At 57.4% G+C, this 18,344-nt stretch overlaps 7 protein-coding genes across 7 annotated transcripts; 5 read left to right on the forward strand and 2 right to left on the reverse strand.

Moving 5' to 3' along the window:
• Window positions 1-1,227: 1,227 nt before the first annotated feature.
• On the forward strand, window positions 1,228-2,576 carry J7T54_002990 (uncharacterized protein; the record flags this gene model as incomplete). The annotated part of the gene is made up of 2 exons (XM_051507700.1): window positions 1,228-1,272; window positions 1,332-2,576. 2 exons carry the CDS (start codon window positions 1,228-1,230, stop codon window positions 2,574-2,576), a joined length of 1,290 nt encoding a protein of 429 aa, XP_051361067.1.
• A 102-nt stretch (window positions 2,577-2,678) lies between these two features.
• Window positions 2,679-4,917, reverse strand: J7T54_002991 (uncharacterized protein; the record flags this gene model as incomplete). Its single annotated transcript, XM_051507701.1, has 2 exons — window positions 2,679-4,490; window positions 4,546-4,917. The coding sequence occupies 2 exons, from the start codon at window positions 4,915-4,917 to the stop codon at window positions 2,679-2,681; spliced, it is 2,184 nt and encodes a 727-aa protein (XP_051361068.1).
• Window positions 4,918-6,966: 2,049 nt separating this feature from the next.
• Window positions 6,967-8,538, forward strand: J7T54_002992 (Isotrichodermin C-15 hydroxylase-like protein; the record flags this gene model as incomplete). Its single annotated transcript, XM_051507702.1, has 1 exon — window positions 6,967-8,538. The coding sequence occupies one exon, from the start codon at window positions 6,967-6,969 to the stop codon at window positions 8,536-8,538; it is 1,572 nt and encodes a 523-aa protein (XP_051361069.1).
• A 926-nt stretch (window positions 8,539-9,464) lies between these two features.
• Window positions 9,465-10,742, forward strand: J7T54_002993 (uncharacterized protein; the record flags this gene model as incomplete). The annotated part of the gene is made up of 1 exon (XM_051507705.1): window positions 9,465-10,742. The coding sequence occupies one exon, from the start codon at window positions 9,465-9,467 to the stop codon at window positions 10,740-10,742; it is 1,278 nt and encodes a 425-aa protein (XP_051361070.1).
• Window positions 10,743-13,278: 2,536 nt separating this feature from the next.
• On the forward strand, window positions 13,279-15,304 carry J7T54_002994 (uncharacterized protein; the record flags this gene model as incomplete). The annotated part of the gene is made up of 4 exons (XM_051507706.1): window positions 13,279-13,321; window positions 13,378-13,479; window positions 13,542-13,738; window positions 13,796-15,304. The coding sequence occupies 4 exons, from the start codon at window positions 13,279-13,281 to the stop codon at window positions 15,302-15,304; spliced, it is 1,851 nt and encodes a 616-aa protein (XP_051361071.1).
• A 203-nt stretch (window positions 15,305-15,507) lies between these two features.
• On the reverse strand, window positions 15,508-15,922 carry J7T54_002995 (small subunit ribosomal protein S20e; the record flags this gene model as incomplete). The annotated part of the gene is made up of 2 exons (XM_051507707.1): window positions 15,508-15,816; window positions 15,875-15,922. The coding sequence occupies 2 exons, from the start codon at window positions 15,920-15,922 to the stop codon at window positions 15,508-15,510; spliced, it is 357 nt and encodes a 118-aa protein (XP_051361072.1).
• A 378-nt stretch (window positions 15,923-16,300) lies between these two features.
• Window positions 16,301-18,258, forward strand: J7T54_002996 (CUE domain-containing protein-like protein; the record flags this gene model as incomplete). The annotated part of the gene is made up of 2 exons (XM_051507708.1): window positions 16,301-17,436; window positions 17,484-18,258. The coding sequence occupies 2 exons, from the start codon at window positions 16,301-16,303 to the stop codon at window positions 18,256-18,258; spliced, it is 1,911 nt and encodes a 636-aa protein (XP_051361073.1).
• Window positions 18,259-18,344: the final 86 nt, after the last annotated feature.

Below are 18,344 nucleotides of genomic sequence, written 5' to 3' on the forward strand. Positions count from 1 at the left end.
TTTTGGACGCAGCTCCGAAGACGGCCGAAGCGAGTCACAGCCCGCAATGTTTGGTGGGGCAATGCCCTCTTTTGTTGGGTGTGTATGGTCTGGGTTGGCCTATCTTTGGTTGCTTATCTCTTATCTTTAGTGCAATGGTCAGTGACAAGCGCACGTGATCCATCCTGACCAAGGTAAGAGCCTCACCTGCTAGCAGGTGTTATTAGTCCCTACGGATGGACGAAACAGCTGCTCACACACTCGCAATCGAACAGAGATGGCATCCACCCAGGGATCAAGGCAGAGACCAGCAGGAGCAGTCCCCCACATCCAGAGGCAGAACCAACAAATTTCAACATTTCAAGTCTTCATTCCACTCCATCTGTCTATCGCGAGCCGTGATGTTGTGCCTAGAAACCTCTCTCTAGGGAAATCAGGGCCCGGAAAGCGTCCATCCCCCCTCCTGGAAGCCGCACTGGAGCAATTGCGACTGCCTCCTCACGGCTCCTATCCCATCGAGGTGCGGGCTGAAATGTCGTCGACTGGCAAACGGAAGCGAGCGGGCGACGAGGATCCCCTACGCCGATGGGGGTCACATCTCCAAGATTACAGTATCAAGGAAGGAAAGACTCCAAGAGCCACCAGCAACAAGTCGCGATCCTCATCAAAGAGCAGGAAGAAGGTCCACCGAGACTGTCCTTGCCTCCTCAAACGGATGCATTGCACCAGCCATCATCATCCATTATCTCAGTCGAGCAGGACATCGATCGTGAACGCCGCTCAATCTCCCGTCATTGTGGGGGACATACGGGACCGACAGGCGCTGTCTCCGACCGTCCCCCACTGTCCGACAGGGCATGCAGGCGGCTGTCAGGGCCCAGCCTCCAGGGACCAACCAGCACACTTGAGCCTCCAGTCCAGTCAGCCCAGTCCAGCCACGCCGGTTATTACTGGGCGTCAATTTAGGGCTTAGCGTGGAGGCAAGTACGGATAGAGCCTCGAAATTACGACCGACGACTGGACCCCCTCGCTCCTTCGCGTCACGTCCCCTCCACTCATTCGGAGGACAGTGCTTCAGCGCTGACAGTCTGCCTCGCGGAGATGGGTTCCCTCACTTGTCATCACATCCTGGTAACCGGCCCTGACTTTTGAGTCCTCAAAGCATCCAGGACCTGCCATCCATCGCCACATGCGCGCATCTACTACTCCGTACGCGCTGGTGGAAGACGTCCAACGCACGCATGCACCATGATACCCAACAGCACGCTTTTTATCCTTGGCCTCCTCTTTCTGGTACGTATTGGCGACAGCCATGGACCGCTGCGCACTCACTAATCCGACGGATATGATAGTATGCAGGACTCGTAGAGTACGCGCGACTCACGTGCTGGCGAGATCCGACATCGAAATTCTACGCGCCCAAGCTCGCGCACACCCCCGCGTACTCGCGCCACAGGATCCATGAAGCCAAGAAATACGCAGCCCAACTTGCGGCGGAGAAGCCAGAGAAGCCCGTCAAGATGGGCATTCCGGACTTGTGCGTGGGGATCACGTCCGTCAGCAGAGACGGCGTGGCCTATCTCAAGACCTCCCTCGCATCTCTCAACCACGGCCTCAGCCCAGAAGAGCAGTCGCGCGTGCGCATTGTCGTGCTCCTGGCGCATACCAACAAGACGCAGCACCCGGACCACGATGAGCCGTGGCTCCCCCTCATGGCCGACAAGGTCGTCTACTACGACGACAATGCCGACTGGCTGGACCTTGCGACGCGCATAGAACTCGAAAACAACCATCCCGTCAAACACAAGCTTGACTACTCCATCGTCCTGGAGGAGTGTCAAAAAACCGGCGCACCGTACACCATCATGGCCGAGGACGACGTGATCTTCCTCGATGGCTGGCGACACCGCGTCATGGAGGCACTTGACGCCGCGACGGAAAAAGCGTGGTCCTCTTCGCACAGAGAGTTCTTCTATCTGCGGCTCTTCTGGTACGACCAGCTTCGTGGCTGGAACGCCGAATCCTGGCCTACGTATCTTTTCTGGTCGAGCATGGTGGCAGGCTGCGTCGCGGGCGCACTGCACTTCACGCGGAAAGCGGTCCCCGCCGTGCGACGCACTCTGACACGCCCCATCTGCGGACTGGTCATCTTTGTCTTCACCCCGATGCTGATACTGCTGTACTTTGCGGCCGGACGCAACTGCATGCAGCCGCCAGCCGAGGGCGTGACCGTCATGGAGAGGAACGCATGCTGTGGGCAGGGCCTCGCGTTTCCGCGCAACGTGATCGAGCACGAGCTTCTGCCGTCCTTCCATAACAACCGCTGGTCCGAGACGCCAGCGGACAGCTTCATCGAGGACTATGCGCGGGCGACGGGTGGTTTGCGCTACGCACTGACGCCGGTCATCGTGCAGCATGTGGGCGGCAAGAGCAGCTACGGCGCCAAGAGGGGCAAGCTGGGCATCATGACGCCCGGTAAGATATGGAACTTTGGCTTTGAGAGGCATGATCCCCAAGTGCTGGCGCGCGAGCATGAACAGGTCCTGCAGGCGGAGATGATGGCACGTGATCCTCGCGAGCGGGATGATGTCTTATGATGGAACGAAATCGATACCCTGATGCGGTCAATATTGAGACCATGTATATAGTGTGGATGATGACGGCTTTTCCAGATCTAATTTTCATGAGGTTCGTCTCTATCACGTCCCACGTACCAGATCGCCAATCTTGACCGTGCCGTCTTCCTCGCCAACCCCCAAGAGGGGTTCCAAATCGCCATCCCTCCTCGTCAGACCATACCGTATCCTTCTCTGTTTCATCTCGACCGTCAAGTCCAATCCGTCTCTGGCCCCCGCGCCCACGGGCATGTCCACCAACTTGGAGTCGCGCACTACGGTCGATGCAAAGCCCAGAATCTCCGGCCCCACGGACACATGTGCGTAGACCACGCCCGCGACGCCCGCCGCGAGCAAGACGCAGCACGCCAGGATGCACAGGGCGGCCCATTCCTTGCGGACGTGGTACTCCAGCACCAGGGTCTCGACCTCGGCGGGCGCGGTGACATTGCTGCTCAGTCGCCTGCCATCGGGGTCCTCGTTGCCCAGGGCGTTTGTGAACATTTGCGCGACGTGCAGATACGAGTTGAGCACCTCTGTGAAGCGCTGCGAAAAGTCCGCCCGCTGCGTGTCCTGCAGTCTGACGGCGTTGCCCGACCCGGGGAGGGTGAGGTTGCGGAGGGCGGGATCGGCCATGTACTGCAGGGTGATGTCGGCGTTGGACACGTCGCCCGCGTTCGGCCCCGTGGCGAGGGGCATGTTCTTTGCAAAGGCCTGTAGGACCTGCGGGAACGACAGCGGCGTGATGGTCGACGGCGGATGGGGCTTTTGGGAGGCCCGCTGGGCAGTGACTCGGCATGAGGGTCGGTTATCGGATGGCGGCCGCGCGCAGGTGACACGGGACTCGACGTAGTGCTGCTCGATATCACAGTAGGAGGAGATGATGTCGTTGCCGAGGAGTGCTTGGTTGGAGGGCTGGGCTTCAAAGTAGAGTCTCGCTGGACCAAAGGCAACGTCCTCGTCGTGCTCGAACATGAACGCCGGCGAATCCTGAACTCGATCCACATACGCCCATTCTTCCTCCTCTGGGACACTGTCTCTATGAATCCACGATCCGTTGGCCCATCCAGAGTCGACGAGTCGATCGACCGACAGTGACCACGGCGCAGGGTCGAGTTTGCCGGAGATGTTGCGGCTCATGGGGTACCCCTGGAAAGTGCCGTTCGGGATGGTATTGTACGGCCTGAACACCCAGGCTTGGATCACGGAGGAATTGACTTCTTCGCGGGTGTCGTTCCACGTGTAGGTTCTAAAGTCCTCGCATTCGAGAGACATGTAGCTCGACTCGAGGGTGAAAGACGTGTTGCCCTCGCTGACGTTTAACAGCGGGATACCCACCATGGCCGAGTAGTTTGGAATGTCGCCCTGTTCCAGTTCCCACCAGGAAGAAGAAGAAGAAGAAGAAGAAGACGAGGACGCGGACGCGGGAAGAAGGGGAATCTTGACGTTGCCCCAGAGATCCATCGTGTCGTTTTTGACAACGCGCGGCGCGAGCAGCAGGGAGGTGTAGATGGTGCCAAACAGGTCAATGGCCACCTGCGAGCTGATGGCGGAGCCCGCCGACGCCGCTGTATAATCGCTGAGAAGGCTCTTGGCCCGTGTGTCAAAGTACTGCACGGCACTATCCTGGACGCGCGAGCTCAGCTGAGGGAGTAGCATGCGGAGGACAGACTGCGCCCCCAGCGGCGAAAAGACCCAGAGCAGCAGCAGTCCTACGGTCAGTGGATTGACGCCCTGCAGATGAAAGGGCGACAAGACAGCGCCGCCCACCGTGCGACTACCGAGGAGCTGCTCTAGGGTGCCCAGCGTGCTGCCCTGCTCGAGGCGATAGCGAGCGACCTGGACCATAAGTCTGCCCACAATGGCCGCGAACATGACTGGGAACAGGGTCGACAGCTGCTCTTGTTAGCAACGCTGAGGGGAGGTCAAGCGATGCAAAGAGATGACGTACGATGGAAGCTGCGTTGACCCATTTTGCAATGGCTTCGGGCGTCGCCTCTCGTCCATCATGGCACAGCACTGCAATGGCGAACCCGAGCAGGCCCAAAGGCACCGCCAGGCACGAGACGTCTGCGGCCAAGGTCTCCACGCCAGGCGTGACTTTGTGGATCACGGGCGCGCGGGTCTCGTCCTTGGCGTGGTGGTGGTCGTCGCTCTCTGAACGTGCTTGCGTGTCCATCTGTCGATGGGAGATCTGCGGCTGGCGTTTGTCGTGCATGGCATCGTCGCGCAGGGGCAGGCTGTGGTAGACGTCTGGTTCTGGCACGTAGGGATCTGGCATGGCGCTGAAGTTCGGCCATGGCGACGAGCGATGGGAGGGCATCGTGGTTCACATCAGTGATGGAGATGCGTGTTCAGAGTTCTTCAGCGCGTGGAAGCGGGAGTGTGTTCTAGCATAGCCTTCGTTCCTCTTAGGCGTTGTGAAACGGTGAATGGCCAGGGACCAGGATTAAGCGCCTGCGCCGCACGCCTGCAGCAAAGGGCACAGTCAAGCATTCTGGGGGCAAGGGGCGAGTGAGGCGATGGTGACGGCTGGAAAGGAAGTGAGAGCTGGTTCTTAACTTGCTTGGTGAACGTTGTCGTGGTCATGGCCTCGTAGGGTTGATTGATGGCGATGTGATTCTTTGATTGACACCGGGCGGCAGTCCGCAGCTCGGGTGGATGACCACGACATATTCGGAGTTTGACCCAGTATCCAACAAATGAGATGGATGGTCTACGATCCAACGAAGTATTCTTCTGACTGACTCTCAACTTCTTATTTTCTTTTAACATCATTATCACTTAAATATCACAGAAGTACTGACACCTTTTCTTTAGCACAAGCTGTGCAGGGTACGTAGTCCAGACAGTGCCCCTGGCGTTTGAAATGGCACAGGGTAGCCCTTGGTGTTCGTCCAAAGTCTACGGGTACGCGATGCTTCTTGGCCCCGAAACCAGACCTCCGGTCGACGTCCTAGACTCGAGGAGGCGTGAAAGGCACTTGTCCCCGAGCCTGGCGAGAGGAAGCCCGTGGCCGTTACGCGCTGCGCAGTACGCCTGGCCTCAGCCATGTCCAAGCTTGCCCATCCAGATCATTGGCGTTGCGTATCACGGGTTCGATACGAGGAATGCCATGAGATTGCATGGGCGTTGTCGTGGTCGGCAATGATTGGGAGCTTGTGCGGCAGATGTGACCTCGATGCCAACTTTGAGCCTGGCGGTCTCTAGGTACGTGTGCTGGTTTGGATGATTCGAGCGACACTGCACGGCGTTACCTGTTCTTCTCAGAATGAAGAGGCATTGCCCCATGACCGCTCGATGGCCGGTGAGGCGAGCCCAGCGTCGTATTCTAGCTTGGGCCTATTCCTGTGAGCTTGGTGAATGCTCACAAGTCACGACATGGAGCATCTGGCCTTGCGGTGCACATCGCATCGTATAGAGCTCTTAGAACGACTGAAAGTGCAGCAGATCTGCGTCATTCAAGGACTCAAGTGAGATTCGAGAGGAGTGAGGTCAATCGAAGCGACGTGAAGACGGAATACGAGCAGCGGCACTCCGTAGAATATGGAGTAATGGACCGGAGACGTGAGTCTGGTCCCGTCGGGTTTCAGGGGTTGCATGAGACCCGAAAGCCGAAGATGACAGGACACACCGGCCTCCCTATGCCCAAAGACGCTGCCAAATTTGCCGTATTCCTTAAGGCGACAATCCAAAAAGACTGTTCCTGTGTACCACGCATTATCAGTTACTCCTGTTTCTCCTCTCAAAGGAGCACTTCGCTCTTGACAGTCTCATAGTGCTGTGAGCGAGGCGTGACGCAGCTCTTATCGCCAAACCCGAGGCTGACTATCAGGCGATGCTCATTGGCCGACTAGACGCACGACTGGATCCCCCCCAAGCTCCAGGCTCCAGCGAGTCCAGCCCCTCCCCCTCAGGCTCCTCCACGTCCAGTCTCCGATCCATCGTGACCCTCCTCCTCGGACCCTCTGCGGCACCAGCAATTGTCATAATGTAAACATACCGGCCGTTCCGCGTGACCGCGAGCATTCCGCAGTCCCCGCAAAGCACCCTTCTCAGTCGCCATGTGGCCTCTCATTCGTGGCTGGCCAACATGGACGGCTAACACCATACAATCGCCCCGAGCGTAGCCGCGCCCAGCCTATTCTTGCCAGTCCCACGCAAAGGCGTCACTCTTGTGCAGACTGACTGGTCACAGCAAGTGTGCCGCGCTGAACCGAGGTATGCTAATAAACTGGTATTGTCTGATTGAATGGCGGTGGTGAGCAAGCGTCATGCTCTGCTTTAAGAGAGGTCTGGCGCCCTCGAATGGTGGCTGTCCGTCTTCCACTGCTCATTCATTGTCCATGCATGGTCCGGTAACAACACCAAGATGCTCAACGCCGTGACATTGACCGCCGGCCTCCTTGGCCTGGGCGTCTTCTACGTCCTGACCCTCACCGTCTACCGCCTCTACTTGCACCCCCTCGCCAAGTATCCCGGCCCTCGCGTCGCCGCCCTCACCAACGCCTACCAGCTGTACCACGCGTACCGCGGCGACCGCCACCTCGAGTTCTGGCGCCTGCACCAAAAGTACGGCCCCGTCGTGCGCTTCGGCCCCAATCACATCAGCTTCAACTCGCGCGCCGCCCTGAAGGACATTTACGGCTTCAAGAGCAACGTCCGCAAGAGCGAGTTCTACAATGCCTTTGCCCACCCCGTCGCCAACACCCACAACACCCGGGACAAGCAGGTCCACGCCCGCAAGAGGCGCGTCCTCAGCCAAGCCTTCTCGGACAGCGCCATGCGGGGCATTGAGCGCTACATTCTGCAGAACGTGCGCGCCTTCACCGAGCAGATCGGCGTGGGCGCCTCGGAAGAGCGCAAGGGCTGGACGACGCCCAAGCTCATGAGCGACTGGTGCAACTACCTCGCCATGGACATCCTCGGCGACCTCTCGTACGGCAAGGCCTTCCACATGCTCGAGAAGCCCGACAACCGCTTCGCCCTCGGCCTCGTCGAGGCCGCCACCACCCGCCACCTCATCTGCGGTACCATGCCCATTGTCGACAAGCTCAAGGTCGACAAGCTGCTCTTCCCCAAGCTCGCCGCTGGCCGCGCCCGCTACATGGCCTACAGCAAGGGCCAACTCACCGAGCGCACCAAGCTGGGCGAGGACACGGATCGCCGCGACTTCTTCTACTACCTCCTCAAGGCGCGCGACCCGGAAACCGGCCAGGGCTTCAGCATCCCCGAGCTGTGGGCCGAGTCCAACCTGCTCATCATCGCCGGCTCCGATACCACCTCGACCGCCATGGCCGCCACCCTCTTCTACCTCGTCCGCAGCGAGCACGCCCTGCGCAAGGTCACCGAAGAGGTGCGTCGCGCCTTTTCCGACGTCGAGGAGATTGTCCAGGGCCCCGCCCTCGCCTCCTGCACCTACCTCCGTGCCTGCATCGACGAGGCCATGCGCCTCTCCCCCTCGGTCGGCGGCGTCCTCCCCCGCGAGGTCCTCCCCGGCGGTGCCCGGGTCGACGGCCACGACATACCCGCCGGCACCGTCGTCGGCGTCCCCCACTACACCATCCACCACAACGAGAATTACTACCCGGACCCCTTCAGCTACAACCCGGAGCGCTGGCAGCCGGGCGCCAAGTCGGCCCAGAACGGCGCGCTCGTCACCGAAGATGCTGTCGCTGTCGCCCAGAGCGCCTTCTGCCCTTTTAGCGTCGGACCTCGCGGCTGCATCGGAAAGGGTCTCGCCTACGTCGAGATGAGCACCACTCTGGCCAGGACCATCTATCTGTATGATATGCGTCGCGCGGTGGGCGTGCGGGATCCGGGTGAGGGCGAGGTGGGTGCCGAATTTGGTAGACACAGGCCGAGCGAGTTCCAGCTCGTGGATACGTTTACGAGTGCCAAGCAGGGGCCTCTGATCGAGTTTAGAAGGGCACAGCAGGACTAAAAGAAAAAAAAAGGGAAGAAAGGAAAAAAAAATGTGAAAAGATGAGGGAAGCGAGTGGCGGGCCAGTTATAGCTGCCCGGTTATGAATGACGAAGCACATGCATGCATGGTGTCTTGTTCCGATCTTGTGTATATCGGGCAACCATTTAAAAAGGGGTATTTCAATGTCAAGCATTCGTCAATCTATCTCTACGACGATGGGCCAAATCGGCTCCCAATCAGTCCCAAGTTCTTTTCGCCATGAGCTATCCCGCCTTGAGCCCTTGATGCGTGACCATGGGATCGTCGGCACTTGTACTGGCGCGCCAGTCAAATGCCGGCTCATCTCCTCAAAACAAGCACCCGGCCACAAACGAGCCAGTGAGTGCGAAGAGAGAGCGTATGGACCCCATAAATCAACATCCTGCTCGGTAAGCCCCGGTGCGGGGGGTCTGGGGTATGGGGATGTGCCTGCAGCTCGGCACTGGGTATCTTCGTCTCGGAGCGGGAGATGAGGAGATCCAACAGCCCAGCGCAATTCCTGCTCCATGTCGTCTCGTATGAGACGTCTCATGGGCAGATCACAATGGCTTTTATGATACAAGCAAGTGTGACTCTTGTTCCCTCTGTCAACAAGGGAATGTCGAGCTGTTGTACTCGCTGGACCAGATGCCTTCAGTCTCCCCAATGCGACAACACGCTGCGAGGGGCACTGCTACCCTCCTTAGTCGCACATTCTCCCGATGCCCGATGCGGACTCGAGCGGAATACTCTAATCCTCCTTCCCCTCGGGGTAGCGCACCGATGAACTGGTCGTCATCGCACTCCACTGCGTCGGCGAGGACCCTACCTTGGGTCGACCGCGCGAGTATAAAAATGTCCCACCGACACACGAGGCAGAAACGAGCTCCTCGGCTCTCCAAACGAGTCCTATTCATCTCCAAAAAATGCTGTCCCAGTCTCTCCCCCTCCTGGCCCTGGCCGCCACAGCCTTGGGTTTCCCCGACCTCCCCTTCAAGACGTCCGGCTCTGAGATCCTCACCTCCAAGGATACCCCCATCAAAGTCGCTGGGACCAACTGGCCGGGCCACAATGATGTCATGGTCCCCGAGGGTCTGCAGTACCGCTCCATCAAGGACATTGTCTCAGACCTCAAGTCAACGGGCATGAACGTGGTCCGCCTCACCTACGCCATCGAGATGATCGATCAGCTGCTGGACGAGGACAAGTCCGACCTGCAGTCCGCCTTTGTCGACGCACTCGGCGAGACGGAGGGCATGGCCGTCCTCCGACAGCTGCTCGCGAACAACCCCGAGTTCAGCGCGACGAGCTCGCGGCTGGACGTCTTTGACGCCATCGTCGAGGAGCTCAACGTCCAGGAGATCTACGTCAACCTCGACAACCACATCTCCAGCGGCGAGTGGTGCTGCGGTGCCAATGACGGCAACACCTGGTGGGGAGACGAGCACTTTGACGCGGACAAGTGGGTTCGCGGTCTGGCCTACATGGCCGAGCACGGAAGTTCTCACCCTTTGCGCATTCCACCCCAACCGACTAACACGCACCAGGGCAAGGCATGGCCAAACCTCATGTCCATGTCGCTGCGCAACGAGCTGCGCGAGCCAAGCAACAACGCGACCCTCCTCGAGACGTACAACTGGCAGACATGGTACAAGTACATGCGCGAGGGCGCCCAGGCCGTCAGTGACGCCAACCCAGACCCGCTCATAATCCTCTCCGGGCTCAACTACGACACGACCCTGCAGCCCGTCGTGCGTGGACAGCCCCTGACCCCGGGCGACGAGGTCTTCTCGTTTGACGACTTTTCCGCCGACAAGATCGTCTTTGAGCTGCACAACTACGACACCAGGGCCACCAACTGCGCCGACATCACGGGGGCGCTGTACAACGGCGGCGCGCAGGCCATGGTGCCGGACGACGAGACGACAGTCAACGCTGCGCCCGTGCTCATCACCGAGTTTGGCTTTGCCCAGACCGAGTACCAGGGCGTGTACGCGACCTGCCTCGCCGACTGGATGCCCGACAACACGGCCGGCTGGATGCAGTGGGTCGTCGCTGGCAGCTACTACCTGCGGAGCGGCACGCCTGACTACGACGAGACGTGGGCGCTGTACGACCATGAGTGGCAGAGCTGGAGGGTGCCCGAGTATGTCGAGGGCATCTTTAGCGACTCGATCGCGGCGACGCTGGCGGATAATGCGTGAAACCGTTTCTGGGCGTGGACAGACGTAGAGTACCGGTAGTGTCAGTCACAGACGAGCTATTAGTACCGTACATGTACTCCGTATTCACTCGATAAGATAAGTGCTATGGATAATAAAGTCGCTAGAGCTGGTCTGTCTTGGTAAGTAATATCCTTATCAAGGGTAGTGTCAATACCATACTCACTCGATACTAAAGCCGCTACAGCTAATGTATCCTCGTCGGAGAAAGCAAGGTTATAGATTGTGGGAGAGCGACTGGGCTAGTCGATACAGAGGTGAAGTTAGGTGCTGGTGTGACGAACATCACGAAAAGCTCAGCCTCAAGCGAACCTCACGGTAAGTCGCGAGCCCATGAGATCCGATCCATGGAAGGCTAGAACGACATCGCGAGCGTCCATAGGATCCTTGTACTTGAAGAAGCCAAAGCTATTCATATGCCTGATCTCTGTGGATCTCTCCGGTGTTATAGGTCGCAAAGTGAGCCTCGATATCGGTCTTGGTAGCTTCGCGTGGGAGGCTGCCCAGATACAGGCGGGTGGCCGAGACTTCAGTCATGGTGACCGTCTGGGACGTCGCACGATTGCTCGCGCGACACTTGGTGGGAGCCAGAGAGAAGGGAAAAATTCGGTATGAGGAATCCTTTTGTTCGAGCGTAGGCTTAGATACCGGGCCTAAAAGTGTAAGAAAATGATGGCCGATTGCGATGGACTGGGAACGGTCTCGGGGTTGGATGTTGCTAAAGCCGGCAATGAAGACTTTCGGCGTCGCTGCTGTCATGGACCGGTCTTCCGAGGCTATCGCGCAAGACGTCAAACCTGCCACAGAAGAGAGAGAGAGGCGTCGATGCCATTCTTGACGCTGTAGGCTCCGCGGGCGCATCGATCTTGTGAGGGCGGAACAGCAGGTGAGTGATGAGCTGAAGTGCCGAGGCACCGCCCGCATCCTTTATCTGGAATCTCCGAATCTTTGCTGTTGAACGAGATTGGCAAGCGATTACTGGACTTCAGGACCTAATATTGCTCATTTTATTAGTGTTGCCCGATATTGGTGCTCTCTACTTGCCTCGACAATCTGCTCGGCGGCCTGCTCCTGGAGTCCTGGACCTCCTCCATCACCTCGACGTTTTCTCACGTCCCAACGACCACTGAAAAACAAATTCTTTCCTTACCAAAATAAAGCCAATGATACAATTTTTTTCCACTCTCTCACTTAATAACTCTTCCTCCCGATGCCTCCGCGATGGCATGTTGAATTTGAGCTGGCAAGGGACCAGCGGGGACACGGACCGAGCGACACTGCGCTCTGGTGTGCCCATGCTTGCCACACTGCGGACTTTGTTAGCTATTGCTCCTCAATCAAAGCTAATAGTGCGCTCACTTTGCGACAGGTCAATATTAGTTTGGGGATCCCATCACGGCCACCACAGCCAGCTTCAACGCTACCACCAGTGGCGCCAAAGCCGCTGTTCCCACCGAAATTGAAGATGAAGGTGCGCTGTAGTACATTCTTTATCAGATGGGGTGGTATAGGAGTCTGAAGCTTGAACTTTTGTTCGATATTTCAATAATTCCTCCATAATATCTTATATACTAAGAAAATATTCTTATTTAGTCTAGTTGAGGCTGGTCCATAGAGATACAAGAGGCCCCGTAGGAAGGCCATGATAATGTCTCTCTGCTTCTGGCCTACTAGGCTGTCTAGGAGGAGGATGTTCGCTCATGTTGGCATTTGAAGCTGCCATGTGAAAGGGAGGCGAGTCTGTGTCGGAAACTCCACTACGACATTGTGTCGAAACTGCACTGCGATATTGCCACCCTTTTTATAGAAGAAGAAAGAGCTAGGCGACGGGGCGCTTCCCCATTGGATTGTCCATGAAACTGCCTAAGGTACCTAACTTAGTTAGATTCAACTGGCCGAAGGTGTCATCCGGCCCTCAGGGGAAGACTCAAACTTAGCTCTCTCATAGTCAAGAGAGTAAATTGTGCCTGCGCACGCATGTGGAAAGCCAGAGTAGCCTTTGCTTTGTTTTTGACAAGGACTAGTTTAGTAAAAAGAGGCTATGAAGCATAGGTAGCTTACATTCATCGAGTTCTCCCTCGAGACTATAAAGTAGCAAATTGTGCCTGCGCATGATGAGATTGCTAGAGTGGCCTTTGCTTTGCCCTGGGGAAGGACTAGGTAAGGTACTCTGGTACAAAGTCAAAGGCGATCAGCTCTAGCAGAGGCGGGCCGGTTCCCCACCAAAAAGTATTAACGCTAACCGCGTCCAGCTCGGGCACCGCGAGGCTGAGCTTTTTGTGACCTTCGTCGCATCAGCACTCGATAACTTCACCTCTGCATCAATTAACCTAGTCGCTCGCCCACATTCTATAAAATTTGCTCTCTCAAACATAAATCTCCATGCAACGAGACTAAGAGCGGCGACATGACGTAGCGAGTTATCGACCCATACCTTCGGCGCGCCGCATACGAGCATAAGCTCCAGCTCCAGGCACAGTCCCAGTCCCAGTCCCATCCCCACGACCCGAAGGACACGATGAAATGCATGTACTTTCAGCAAGGGAGGTGCAGATTCGGCAGTACGTCTGGCCAATTGATGCTTGCTGGGATAGGGCGCCTGACTGACGGTCGCTAGATGAGTGCAAGAACGAACATGATCAAGACTCGAGCCGTCAGACGCAGAACCGAGGAAATCCGTTCAGCCCCCTCGGAAATGATGCAAACCAAGACAAGTACGGTATGTCGAATCGGATTGCCTGAATACGCTGAGACAAAATGGAAAAGGGCCTGACATAACAGCAGCCAAGTACAGAATCAATCACGAAAACGTTCGCCTAGACCTCCAACAAGAATCGCCGTCGTGGATTCTCTCCGCGTATGGGCCCGGTCGCGATGCGCCAGAACAATTGTTCGGAGGATACCCGCGCGAGCAGAGCTTCGAGGAGCTGAGGCTTCATTACTACGTCTCAGAGGCCAGTGGGCAGGGCCAGGCTGCGGTTCGTTCTACCTATACATGCTAGACCAGACCAGTACTGACAGTCCCGCTCCTCCAGATCCAACAAGCTCAGGAGCTTTACAAGAACGCTGAGGAACAGATGAAGACGGCAGCAACCAATATCACCGAAGCCTGTAACTTCATCGTCGCGGCAGAGGACAAACACCCCAACCGACACGACACCTGCCAGCAATTCTCCATGGGCGCCCCATTCGGCGTTTTTGAGGTCGGCAAACAAAGAGCCGCCAATGCAGGGGGCCAAGCTCCTGCCAATCCATTTGCGACTGGAAACGCGCAGTCGTCTAGTTTCGGCGCTGCAGGCGGACAAGCAGCAGGGGCTTCTCCCTTTGCAGCCAAAGGCAATGCACCCGCAGGGCCGCCAGGCAGTGCCTTTGGGCAGACCTCGTCCCTGGGCCAACAGGCGAATCCGTTTGGGTCAGCTTCTGGCGGGAGCAGCTTTGGACAGCCAAGTCAATCCACATCGACATTCGGACAGCCATCTCAGTTGGGTGCTAAGGTCAACCCTTTTGCTGGCGCAGCTCCAAGCAGTGGGTTTGGGCAGGCCTCTGCACCTCCAGCGACGGGCGCCTCAGGATTCGGACAGCCGAGTCAGCTTGGCCCACAGCCTAGTCCTTTCGCTGCTGCGTCGGGAAGTAGCTTCGGCCAGCCATCACAACAGGCGAACCAAGGGTCGCCTTTTGGTCAAGCGTCCGCGCCACCAGCAGCACAAGCGTCGCCTTTTGGTCAAGCGTCCGCGCCACCAGCAGCACAAGCGTCACCCTTTGGACAGGTGTCGACGACACCGGCCTCGTCGCCGTTTGCGCAAACTAATCAGGCAAATGCCGGCGGCTCTGGGTTTGGTCAAGTCGGTCAGCTCGGCGCCAAGGTCAACCCCTTTGCGCCCACGTCAACAGCGCCCACAACAAATACGGCGCCTAGCCCATTTGCAACAACGACGGGTCAGCAGCCTCAGGACCAGAACAGGGTGAATCCTTTTGGTCAAACGTCGAGCCAGCAAACCATTGCCAGCCCGTTCGCCGCCACCGCGAGCAATCAGGCCAGCAACACCCCAGGGCCCTTTGGTCAGCCGTCACAATTGGGCGCCAAACCCAGTCCCTTTGGCGCCACAACCACACAGACCAACACCAACAATAATGCCATCAATCCGTTCAGCTCACAAGCTTCGACCGGGGCTTCAGCTGCCGCTCAACCGGCCACGAGCACTGCTCCAGCAAACCCCTATCCACCTGGTAGTGCTAAGCAACATCCACCGCTGGAGAGTTACGCCACCAAGACAGCCACCGGTCGTCTCAGCACATTCCGCAACAACCCGGTCACCTACAATGAGCAGAACCAGCCAGGCTATGTGACGCCCAGTGGTGCGTGGACAAAGATCTGGTTTCCCGACGGTCCGCCCGCTTTTAACAAGGATACGATGCTTGACATGGACGCGTACGACGAGGAGAGTAAGAAGCAGTGGATGGCATTTGCGGAAACGGGCGAGTTCGAGGGAGGCATTATGCCCGAGCTGCCGCCCCCGCGTGATTGCGTACTGTGGAATATCTAGACTAGGATGCGGCTGGCGTTACGTGCGGAAGAACCATGCATGACCATGGCAGAAAAGGCATGTATATCACAACTGAACAACAAACAAATCGCACCAAATGCGTCTTTCATGTTTTTATTTTCTACCAACCAAGGCATGGCGAGGCCTCGTATCCGTAGCTCCGACCATTCCTTGTCCGGGTTGTGCGACCAGCCACGCTGCACTTAAGCAGCAATGGTGACCTCAACCTCGACACCAGCGTCAATGTTGACAATGATCTGCTTGACGACCTCGGTGGGGGCGGTCAAGTCGATGAGGCGCTTGTGGATGCGCATCTCGAAGCAGTCCCAGGTCTTGGAGCCCTCACCGCAGGGGGTCTTGCGGGTGGTGACCTTGAGGGTCTTGGTGGGCAGGCGGACGGGGCCCTTGAAGCGGAGGTCCTTGCTCTTGGCGCGGTCGAGGATCTCCTGCGAGACCTTCTCGAGGGTCTGCACCTTGCGGGAGGAGAGGGTGATGCGGATCTTGTGGGACTTCTGTTGCTGGGAGGTTAGAATATTGTCACGACAAGAGAGAGATGTGGAGGACACGTACGGGGGCATCACCGCCCTGGTCCTTCTCGCCCTTCTGGTAGGAAGACATGATGTTTAATTTGGTGGCGGTAATCGGAAATATCTCTTCACGACTCGAACGTGGTGTTGCGGCAAAGTGATGAAGAGTGGGTTGGTAGAGGCAAAGGGGAAAAGTTTCGCGATGCGAGAATGAATTTCGTGGGATGTGGCAGCCCGATTGTGTGCGCTGGACGCTAAGCCTATCATGTCCTAGCGGGGCTGTCCTGCTTCTTGAAGTACGTACCTTTTGACGTCGGATGTTTGGCGGGGCAGATTCATGAGGCGACGCTCATGATGATTCATCCGGCGATGAGCTCGACAGTCTTATTAAGTGTCCTATGAATATGGAAGGCCCTTGAGCTCTTGGGTCTCTTGCTTCTGTGTTCTTGAATCAACTCTAGGCGGCATTATGGCCAATCTACCCTCGTTTGTGCCCTTTCCCAAGGTCCCATGGCGGCAGCATCTCAACGCGCAGGAATGGGATTCGCTGCTCGAGGCATGGGAGCTTCTGGCACGAGCATGCCTGCAGCTTTCGGACGTGGAGATGCAGAGGAAGGCGAAGCAAGACGAGTCTCTAGCCGAGTTTATCGTCTCGTTCATCGAGGAGACAGCCGACTCGGGTCCTGCAGCACTGGGATCTCACGCGACGTCATTGCGCAAGCTCACATTTCAGCTCACGTCACGCCTATTCGCCCTCTCACCGCCAGCGCAACTTTTGAGCTTCGAATGTCTGAGCGCTTTCGCGCGACTCTATCCCAGGAAACTCGCGGCACCAGTTCTTGCTGACCTTTTCGGCAAGCATGGTCCTGTTGCCGAGGCTTCCCTGACCACGCTCAAGAAGCAGCTCATACCGCAGCTCGAGGCTGGTATCAAGGGCGATCTCAAGCCGGTGGAATCACAATTGACACGACTAAATCCATTGCTGCATGCATCGCCCCATGCTTGCGCGCAGTGTTTGGCCGGGTCAGATTTCTTCGACGGACTGGTCATCTGTTTCCGGGTGATGAACCCTCCGCTTCGAAAAGCTATCATCACGACGGTGTATCTGTGTCTTGTGGGCCTGACCGACTTGGAGAGATGGGCCATGTTGAATGATCAGCTGTACGAGCTGAAAGCCGCGGCGGACTCGCACAAGGCTGGGCCTCTCAATGTCAACGACTCGCTTGTCTCCGAGCTTGTGACGTCGACGCCCATCCTCAAGGTCCTTTTGAAGCGAGCGGAGGACGCGGGGGCAGCAACAGCGAACTTTAGCAAGCGCATCACTGCTCTGTATGAGTTCAAAAAAGGTCCCATGCTGCGGCCGAAGCGCAAGAGGAAGGTTGACAAGGGCAAAGGGAGGCAATCGGAAACCGACATGGATGCAGACATGCACGTGCACAAAATGAGCCAGATCACACAAGTACAAGACTTGTTTCCAGATTTGGGCGCGGGATTTGTCGCAAAGTGCTTGGATGAGTACGGCGACGATGTGGAGCAGGTCGTTGCCAATCTGCTAAGCGAGAGTCTGTCGGCTCATCTGGCCAACGCAGACCGAAGTGAGCCTCTGTACGTTGATCCCGCACATTGGACGGTCGCAGCACTAACAAAGACAGCACATCGTCACATCAGCCGCCGCCGCCTGATCTGGCGCCGCACTCGACGCCGTCTCAACTGCCCACGCGGCGCAACATACATGATAACGATGAGTTTGACAACCTCTCCGCCGACATGTCAAAGGTCACATTCGGTAAAGATCACGAGAAGACCGAAAAGGAGGTGTCCTCCACCGCGCCCAACAAGGCTGCCATTCTCTCCGCGCTCGCCGCGCTGGATCCTGACGACGACGAGCGCGACGACACGTACGACGCTGCTGACGTTGGCGGGACCGTCGATCAGAGCAATCAGGAGGCCGATGGTGCGAATGACGGGAACGAGGAGATCTTGTATCGCGCATGGAACATGGACCAGAAGGCCTTTGGAAGGGATGCAGCGACTAGGAGAGGGGCAGGCAGGGCCAAGCTTAGAGAAGAGACAGGTATGACGGATGAGGCGATTGAAGGATGGGCTCTCATGCTCACACGCAACCCGGCACTGAGACGAAGGCTGGAAGCCAAGTACGCCTTCAGCGGGGAGCAGAACGCCATCGAGAGCACGTCGTGGCGCGCCAACGAAGACAACTCGGATGCTCCTGGGCCGTCACGAGGCAGAGGTCGCGGTCGTGGCAGGGGAGGAGCGGGTCGAGGACGCGGGAATGTCTCCGGGCCCACGGGTGAGAAGGACACGACAAACGCGAGGAAGAACAAGGAGGCAAACAAAGGGTCGAGAGCTAACCACAATCGGCGGGAAGGACGTGCGAGGAAGATGGCACGTGGTGGATTTGCCGGATAGTCCGTTGCTGGCATTCATCATCTATAATGTCACAACCAGTTTTTCACCACTGACTCCTTTCCCGATGAGTTCGATGCCAGTCTGTA

Source organism: Emericellopsis cladophorae (assembly GCF_022114955.1).
Source record: "Emericellopsis cladophorae strain MUM 19.33 chromosome Unknown NODE_35_length_235423_cov_114_473664, whole genome shotgun sequence".
Classification (NCBI taxonomy): Eukaryota; Fungi; Ascomycota; class Sordariomycetes; order Hypocreales; family Bionectriaceae; genus Emericellopsis; species Emericellopsis cladophorae.